General features: G+C 42.4%; 1 protein-coding gene across 1 annotated transcript; it reads right to left on the reverse strand.

Moving 5' to 3' along the window:
* Positions 1 to 3,950: 3,950 nt before the first annotated feature.
* LOC129114906 (zinc finger protein 395-like) lies at positions 3,951 to 9,209 on the reverse strand. The gene is made up of 6 exons (XM_054626787.1): positions 9,107 to 9,209; positions 5,833 to 6,018; positions 5,387 to 5,547; positions 5,176 to 5,285; positions 4,139 to 4,341; positions 3,951 to 4,055 (listed from the first exon to the last, which is right to left on the reverse strand). The coding sequence occupies exons 2-6, from the start codon at positions 6,004 to 6,006 to the stop codon at positions 3,951 to 3,953; spliced, it is 753 nt and encodes a 250-aa protein (XP_054482762.1). The 5' UTR covers positions 6,007 to 6,018; positions 9,107 to 9,209.
* Positions 9,210 to 10,266: the final 1,057 nt, after the last annotated feature.

The following is a 10,266-nucleotide window of genomic DNA, read 5'->3' on the forward strand; positions in this document are numbered from 1 at the left end:
GCTTGTTACACTGGATGCGTCTATATGTATATGCCGCGTTCGATGTGGGACACACAGACACAAGCAGCACTGAGCGCCTATATGGCAGATGCCAGCGTCTCATGTGGACTACAGACAGGCATGTTGCAACGACGTCTATGGACGTCTATATGTGTACGTGTCAGGCATCACGTGGGGACGCTGTTACAGCTGGATGCTCCAGATTATGCGCATGCTCAGTGTCCTATGTGGACACGGACAGCTGTTGCACCGGATGTCTATACGTATATGTGATGTTCCATGTGTGACTAGCCAGACAGCTGCCAGCACCGCTGGATGTCTGCGGCGGTATGAGCGTGATGGTCTCATGTGGACATGCCAGACAGCGTTGCATCTGGATGTCTATGCAGTATGCGATCGCAGATCTAGGCGCGACATTGCGCTGATGTCTGCATACACCGATGCCCATGACGTGACGAGCTGTTACCATGTTTCGAGTAAGGTATGTCATGTCTAGCAACTGATAGCCGTTACACTGATGTCCAGGCAGTGTAGATGCCTATGTGGAGGCAGTACATGTGCCAGTTACACTGGATGGTCTGTATGTATATGTGATGTCTATATGTGGACACAGACAGCTTGTTGTACACCGGATGTCTATGTGTATGTGTGCATGTGGATGTGGACGCAGACGGACTGTTACACCGGATGTTCTGTGCGTATATGTCATGTCTATGTGGACTACAGCACAGCTGTTGCACTGGACGGCTACACAGCTGTTACACTGGATATCTGTCATCATTCTAGCCTGTGTGATGTCTGGACACAGACAGCTGTTACACTGGATGTATATGTGATGTCTATGTGGACACAGACAGCTGTTACACTGGATGTCTATATGTATATGTGATGTCTATGTGGACACAGACAGCTGTTACACTGGATGTCTATATGTATATATCATGTCTATGTGGACACAGACAGCTGTTACATGGATGTCTATATGTATATGGATATATGATAAAATGTACATTACTTATATTTACACTAACTTACGATTACTAACTGCTATGAGGACATGGAAAGGTTAAATCCACCACAGCAGGATGAGTAAATACTGACCTGCAGGGGGCGCTCTGATAAAGCCACTGCTCTCCGACTCGAACAGCCGGACCCTGAGGAGAAAGAGGAAGTGGAGTCAGTGTGCTGATCTGTGTGATGCTAGTTTCCTCTCTATTCCGTCTTGAGGTTTTGAATAATATATTCATATTCAAGCAGAGACAAAGAGTCCCTCCTCTCTTTTTCATCCTCATTCTGCTGCTGCTGTTAACATCTTTGTTTGTCCCCTCGGGTTTTAATAGCATTCTGCAGATGCCTCTATCAGCCTGCAGGTGGCAGCACTGCACCAGGGCAGATTGATGGAAAACGTGACCACAAACCACCCAAGAGGGGATTTTCCTGTTGAATGTGAACCATCAGGGAGGAGCACACAAGCTCCATAAAACCAGTTTGAACAGCTTCTCTGGGCTGCTGGAGTAAATACACAATAGCCTGCTGTCCAGGATCCAGACTGAGAGAGAACAGAACTGAATTAGAGGTGTGTCTATGTTTATGTGCCTGGGATGGGGGGGAGGGGAAGGAAATTCACAGTAGTTAGTAAAATATCTAAAGTCTAACCTAATATAGAAAAGTGCAGGGGAAAGCTCACATGCACTAAAAGGCACGCTCACACTCACTAAATGTCACGCACACACGCACTAAATGTCACGCTCACACTCACTAAAAGGCATGCTCAAACGCACTAAATGTCACGCTCACACGCACTAAATGGCACATGGCCGGCCGCTATTATACATACTGCTGACTACTACCACTATTATTATTAGTCACATTACTATTATTATTCCCTGTACTATTACGCTTATTGACTTTGCTTCTACCCTGGACTCTTTGTGCTTTCTCGCCTCGCAGGTTTCCATAAATCGTGGCTGTACCTGGACTGTGATCGTGCCTCCTGCTGTGGCCCTGCTGACACCGACTGCTACTACCATTATTATTATTAGTCACATTACTATTACTATTACCTGTACCATTACGCATATTAGCTTTGATTCCACCCTGAAGCCCTTTTTGCTTTCTCGCCTTGGAGGTTTCCATGAATCGTAGTGGTCCCTGGACCATGGTCGTGCCTCCTGCTGTGACCCGGCTGACACCCACTGCTACTACCATTATTATTATTAGTCACATTACTAATACTATTCCCTATTTCATTATTATAATTCTACTATAGTCATTGATGCTTTTATCAGTAGTCTTAATGTTTCCTTCGTTACTCTGCTTACTACTGTGATTATATGAATCATTTATGTCATATACATTGAATGTGTTGTATCTCTGTTATGTTGTTCTATCTGGTCACATGACATCTATTGCATTCTGTCCATCCTGGGAGAAGGATCCCTCCTCTGTCGTTCTCCCAGAGGTACTTTTTTCTCTCTGTTAAAGGGTTTTTCCTGTGCCGATGTGAGGGTCTAAGGACAGAGGAGGTGAGGGTCTAAGGACAGAGGAGGTGAGGGTCTAAGGACAGAGGATGTGAGGGTCTAAGGACAGAGGATGTGAGGGTATAAGGACAGAGGATGTGAGGGTCTAAGGACAGAGGAGGTGAGGGTCTAAGGACAGAGGATGTGAGGGTATAAGGACAGAGGAGGTGAGGGTCTAAGGACAGAGGAGGTGAGGGTCTAAGGACAGAGGAGGTGAGGGTCTAAGGACAGAGGATGTCGCATGTGTACAGATTGTAAAGCCCTCTGAGGATAATTTGTGATTTTGGGCTATACAAAATAAACTGAATTTAATTGAATTGAATTACATGGAACACATAGAGAGACTTCATTCTGTCATCAGGGACACTTTACTCCTCTATAACTGAATGATTGATTTAATATTAATGATCTGGAAGTCGTTTATTGCTGCTTTAAGGACTCACCTGGCTGAGGCTGCTGGTGAGCGGGGCCGTCCAATGACAGGTGCTCAAAGTTACTGCTGATGTCACATGACGGAGAGGTGGAGCCTAAAGAAATACAAAATATCACACACACATTTACTTAATCTGCTTTATGTTGATTACACAAGGGAACAGGAACAATATTGGCAGTTTGAACTGTGTAACTATCCATGATTGGTCAAACATGCAATGAAAAAACAGTAAATTAAATTTAAAAACACGTGAGAGAAAACCAAAAGCCACTTTATTCCAACAAATTAATTTTGCCCACTGTCCACCTTGTATAAAATCACTTATCAGTTCAAACATGACATTTTAATTTACCTTAATTTCAATACAACAAATATATCAAAACAACACATATGCTCTGTAAAACAAGAACAATTTAGATGATAACATATAAAATCAAAAGTTTAAGGCAATACAAAATAAAAAGATTAATTGACTTTGTTTTATTTTGACTGAATTACTATTGAATACAATAGTGTGTAGTTTGTGTTTTTTAAATAATAAAACGATGCATCTTACACACGATAAACGTCAATCCCTGTTGATAAGCCCTGCCCTACCTGGTAGCAGTGCTCTGATTGGACTTGCATGAAGCTGTCGGAGGAGGGGGCGGAGCGACTGCAGGCTGGAGGAGGGGGAGACGGAGGCGAGGGAGGGGGAGGGCTGGGAGGTGAGAAGGGGCGGGGCCGAAGATGAGAGGATGAGGAGGAGACTGCTGCTGGTCCCACTGGTTCACCTCGGTGTAATAAAAGTCCTCCTCGCTGCGGGAACAACGCTCGTGTTCGCTGCCACGGCTGAGAGGTCAGAGGTCAGAGGTCAGTCACATCATAACAGAGAAACCTAAATCATATTTATAGATTCATGTTATCAAGCAGCGGTTTGGAGAATATTTTAAGCATTTTAAGCAGAATAAAATCTGTAATAAATATATTACAATTAGAGAATCAGAGAGAGGTGAGTCTTACCACAGGTGAGTGGTCCGGATGTGACGTTTTATTCCCACCACTGATGTCAGCACCTTCCCACAGCTCGGCCACAAACACCTGTAGGCCGCCTTGACTGAGTTCTGGTGGAGGAAACACAGGTCATCACTCACTGTCTGTGAGTCAGTGCTTTACTTGTCCTATGACAGCTGTAACACCTGCTCACCCGCCGTCTCCGTGGCACCGGCTCGTCGAACAGCACCTGCTCCAACTCCATGTCCAGACCTTCATCGGATGGCGAGGCTGGGCTCAGATCGGGCTCTGCGATTGATGGAGAGTGGGCGGGGCTTCCGTTGCAGAGGCCGACGCTCCAGTAGCCGCTGCTGCCGCTGTCAGAGAGCTCGCCGCCGCCACTGTCCCTCTGAGGAGCTGAAACACACATCCAGTTAGACATTCAGTACATCCTGAAGACTGAATCTAACATAACCCTAGAGCTCAGGACCTCCACAGTCCATCTGAGGAGCTGAAACACACATCCAGTTAGACATTCAGTACATCCTGAAGACTGCTGCTGTTATTCTTATAAGGCACATTTCTAATATTATTACTGATGGTATTATCATTATTAATTATATTCTCTTCTATTATTATTCATCTTTTATTCATGCTGTTCATTGCTGCTGTCATCATATTAATCATTTCTGTCATATGGATTGATATGTTGTAATTCTTTTATATGTCCATCCCTGAGGTTTAGATCTTCTTTACTGTTAAAGGATATTTTTGGGGGAGAGACTTTTCCTCAGAGAGTCAGAGTGGGGAAATTGTCAATAACTTAATACAATTAAGTTTTTTTCAGTGTTGTCCATTTATGTATCAGATACCACGAAGTGGTGTAATCTGAATGTGTATTAGGCTGTAGCTGAAGATGAAAAAATAAAGTTGATATAATGTTATAATGTGTTTGGTGATTTAAAGATAATGATACAGTGTATTTTAAATGTTAGACATCTATCTACAGCATTCATGTTTTTATTTTAGATACTTCAAGAAGTGTAGTAGACTTAAAGACTTAAATGCTGTTAAACACGTTCACTATAACAGCCTATTTAAAAAAAACTCTTTTCAAACTACATTCTGCAACTTCCCCATGATTCTTTTACATCATAGGTATTATGTTCATCCAGTGACAACTGACATAAACTGTGTCCACAGAGTCACAGCGTTAGATATCTAAATATATAAAACACGTTGTTTTTGTACCTGTTGGGTCCAGGTGGGCGGGGCTGTGCAGCAAAGGGCTGCAGGACAAACTGCTGAGAACCATCGCTGCCATCAGCTCGTCCATGTCCACCTCCTCTGGACTCCTCTGGCTGCAGGACCAGACAAGTTTACATTAATTTCACTTTTCCAATGAAAATGAAATATAAGAATAAGAATCAAAGAAAACACAGAGACGGAGAAGATGTCTGACCTTCTTGGGACTTCGATGCAGGATGAGACAGATCTGATGCAGGACGGAGGAACCAAGGAGGAGGAGGGATGAGATGAAGACCAGACCGAAACATTGGTCTGCATGACGTCCAGCTGATCCACCACACCTGAAGACTCACTTCCCCCACACTGAAAATACACCTAAGAGACACGTGATAGGCCGATACGCCTGTCAATCAAGGCAACGTTCCAAACATATTTTCATCTGAGACAGTGTTTTTTCCCACAGGGCATTGCTTTCGTCACTTTTGTGACCTGAAAGATTATTCTGGCGTTTTCTGTCCTTATTCTAAAGAAAATGTGTATTTACTGCTGGACTGGACATAACAATGTGGACACTCGTTACTACAACATTGTGAAGCTTTGACAGCATTAATGTAGCTAGAGGTTGATAAACGCTGTCAAAATAATGTTTCCTGCTCTCACCTTTAGCATAGGATGACCTTTGAGTCTACTGGTCGCCTGTTGTCCTGGCGCTGTTGCCATGGTGACGCCGGTCTCACCCGTCTCCTGGCCTGTTTGTGTACCCGCTTGAAGGCAGGTGGAGCTCACCAAAGCTCCGAGCGGAGACCGCTTCCCCAGACGTGTCTTTGGTAACATGTCTGTCTGAATCTGAAATACAAGCAGAGATCAAATGATCAAATGATCAAATGATCAAATGATCAAATGATCAAGTGATCAAATGGTTCGAATGATTTCACCCTGGACTCCTTTACAAGAGCTCTCCACTGATTTATCTACACGGTCAGACCCATGATGGATGGATGTTCAGGACCAAAGTCATGCAGCGGAAGCAGAGATATTGTCTCTTTATTCACACCTCATGGCCCATAAGGAATTCTTCACTGGTGCCTACATTACCCACAATGCAACTGGACTGGCCAACAGCTTGTTAGAAGATTGTGTTGTGATATGGTAGTAGCAGCTAATGCAGCCAGCAGGCTAAAGAGGTTTGCTCGTAGTCGTATCTACTGATACAGTTAGTCAAACGGCGCTGACTGAGGTGACATAACTTCACACACCTCCGTCTGGAGACACTCAACATCACAACCTCTGTGACTCGGTTCTCTTTTTAAAAAACCTTTTTTAAATCTTTGTTTTTATGTCCACAATCCATCAAAAGTCTTGCCAGGGGTGAGGTGATGTCCTTTCTTCTAATGCAACTTCAATGATCATTGAGTGTGCTTTTCAAACTAACAAAGATATGTTACATTATTTGTATTGCATGTTACCAACTGTTGTAAATGTATTATTTTTGAGTGTGATGGTCCATGAGATGATCAGTATGCATAATGTTTTTGCACTTTCTTCATCATTTACAATTCTAGGCTTTGGCGCATTACGATACCTCATCTTTGTGGTCCCAGTTACAACATTATAGTTGTTTTTCTATGTTTTTTTATAGGACTTCATCGAAATGAGCAGAATTACAGTCTAGAATTGAAGAAGAATGCTATTGAAATCTGGAAATATTGGATAAAAGAACAAGTGAAGATCACTCATCTGACAGGCATTTTGTGACAGCTTTCAATACTTCCTAGTTTTTGATGTTCACTGTATATTTCCCATGATGCAACATGGCCTGTAGAGTTCAGCTCAGCTGACGGTCATGTCTGCACGTAGTTTCACACATCTGAGTGAAATCCCAGTGACTCACAGGCTGCAATGTCATTTACAGTCAGGCCGCTGTGTGTGTGAGTGTGTGTGTGTGTGTGTGTGTGTGTGTGTGTGTGTGTGTGTGTGTGTGTGTGTGTGTGTGTGTGTGTGTGTGTGTGTGTGTGTATGTGTGTGTGTGTGTGTGTGTGTGTGTGTGTGTGTGTGTGTGTGTGTGTGTGTGTGTGTGTGTGTGTGTGTGTGTGTGTGTGTGTGTGTGTGTGTGTGACTGAGAGGATTTAAAGGAACGGAACAGAAGGGCCCAACTGTTAATCAATACTTCTTTATCACGTTGTATCTGCCAACACTGATCGTTATTACAACACTTTCATTACTAAACTGTGTCACCGTGGCAACATGATGAAACAAGATGCCAAACACCACACACACACATTCAAGATTTTGTATTAATCAGTGACTCATGAGTTTACACATACTGAAAAGTAAAATAAACGATTCCTTGTTTTAATGTCTGTACAAAAGATGTGTGTGTATGTGTGTGTGTGTGTGTGTGTGTGTGTGTGTGTGTGTGTGTGTGTGTGTATGTATGTATATGTGTGTGTGTGTGTGTGTGTGTGTGTGTGTGTGTGTGTGTGTGTGTGTGTATATGTATATCTTTGGATGGGACCCATCTGTATAAAGTAGTTCAAAGTATTATACCAGTATTAATGATCTATGTATGGGCTGGCTGAGCGTTGTACACTACTTATCAACAGTCACACACACATTCATGCACTGCTGGCAGATGCTGCCATAGAAGGTGCCAACCTGCCCATCAGGATCCAATGTAAATTGGATCCGCACAAGGGCGGCTGTGGCTTAGTGGAGAGCAAGGTAGTTCTCCAATCAGAGGGTCGGTGGTTCGATACCCGGCTTCGGCAGTCGATGTGTCCTTGGGCAAGACACTTAACCCCAAGTTGCTCCTGAAGGCCATCGGTGTGGACTGGATGATGAATGTTAGTTAGAGTCTGATGGTGGCACCTTGATGGTAGCCTGTCATCAGTGTGTGAATGGGTGAATGATATGTAACATACTACTGACTGTAAGTCGCTTTGGATAAAAGCGTCTGCTAAAAAAAAAATGACTGTAATGTAATGTAAATGCTGATTCACTCTAGATGCAAACTGGAGAAGGCGGGGATCAAACCGCAGTCTTTCTGCTTAATACTTGTGTATTTTTACTTAAGTAGGATTCACAATGCAGGACTTAGACTCGTTATGGAGTGTTTTTACGTTGTGTTATCGGTGCTTTTAAAGGAGTTAAATATCAGAGTACAACAGATCATGTTATGTTTGTAGAATTACATGTCACTATGTGTTACTGAATGTTAACATTTGCATTATTTGCAGTGTTACATGACACATGCACCTGGTTTTGTAAAATACATTTGTGTCAGTTCCAAGGTGCCGTAATATAAATAATAACCAACAGGTGACCAAATGGCTGCTGGGTAAAGATAGATCAGTGTTATTATAGAAATATATATACAAATATACAAACATTAAAACACACACACACATATGCACATGTACAAACACCCCCCCTTTCTGTTTGCAGCTCTGAGCTTTCAACCAATCAGATCCGATCCATGCTGAGTTCACACCCTCCACAACAAGAGTTCTCAATAAACTGCAAACAGACAACCATTCATTCCATCAGTGGATTTCTCAGCAAATTATTTTAAGCCGTAACATGTCAAACACAAACAAATCTCAAACTAACACTGCTAAACTCTAGAGTGTAAATTGAGTCAAAACAAAAGGACTCCAAAGAAAAGCAGCGAATCCAAAGGTTTTACCGCAAAACTGCTAAAAATGATTCATCCACCATCAACAATGTCAATGACTTAACTAAAAAGACAATCTGGAGTAACAACGAGGTGAAACAAGGACAGTATGTGAAGTCAGTACATTCTCTTTGTGATCTTAAGCAGCAGCAACACATCAGTGTTCAGTTACTCTATACTGGATAAAGCAGTAAACAGAGATGATAATAGTGTGAATGAAAACATGCATCAGTTCTTCAGCATGCATTAGTTATCACATACCTGAATAACAACAACCCTTCAGTGGGTCTGAATGGGTCCACTCCTGTTCTATGAGGTGCTCTGTATGCTCAGGATGTGTTAGTTGTGCATGATGACAGTACTAAAGTTTGTAACAGTGAGAGCTGAGTGAGGGTGCTGCTGCAGGCTGCAGCCAGTCTCAACCATGGTGTCAACATCTCCAGGGCGGGAGGAGAGAGACAAAAACTGGACTGGATCAACTGGGGCAAACTGGAACGGAGTTTTATTTTTTCAGTGTTGGATCAACACAAATCAGTTTATGATGAACAACTTCTCATTATTCTGTCTAATTTAAGTAGAAGTAGAGTGAAACAAACTTTACGTTGTTTTGGTTTTTGATTGGCTGACCTGAGGATGAACATATTACACAACAATACATCCTCATTCCCAACTCATCAGATACATGAGGATGAACATATTACACAACAATACATCCTCATTCCCAACTCATCAGATACATGAGGATGAACATATTACACAACAATACATCCTCATTCCCAACTCATCAGATACATGAGGATGAACATATTACACAACAATACATCCTCATTCCCAACTCATCAGATACATGAAGATGAACATATTACACAACAATACATCCTCATTCCCAACTCATCAGATACATGAGGATGAACATATTACACAATACATCCTCATTCCCAACTCATCAGATACATGAGGATGAACATATTACACAACAATACATCCTCATTCCCAACTCATCAGATACATGAGGATGAACATATTACACAACAATACATCCTCATTCCCAACTCATCAGATACATGAAGATGAACATATTACACAACAATACATCCTCATTCCCAACTCATCAGATACATGAGGATGAACATATTACACAATACATCCTCATTCCCAACTCATCAGATACATGAGGATGAACATATTACACAATACATCCTCATTCCCAACTCATCAGATACATGAGGATGAACAATACATCCTCATTCCCAACTCACATGAGGATACATACATCCTCATTCCCAACTCATCAGATACATGAGGATGAACATATTACACAATACATCCTCATTCCCAACTCATCAGATACTGACGCTTGGTCAGTGTCCCTGTTCCTCAAACCATGACGCTCTACGTTCCCCTCTGGCGTGAGTGTTGGA

This window comes from Anoplopoma fimbria, unplaced genomic scaffold, assembly GCF_027596085.1.
Source record: "Anoplopoma fimbria isolate UVic2021 breed Golden Eagle Sablefish unplaced genomic scaffold, Afim_UVic_2022 Un_contig_10932_pilon_pilon, whole genome shotgun sequence".
NCBI classification, from domain to species: domain Eukaryota; kingdom Metazoa; phylum Chordata; class Actinopteri; order Perciformes; family Anoplopomatidae; genus Anoplopoma; species Anoplopoma fimbria.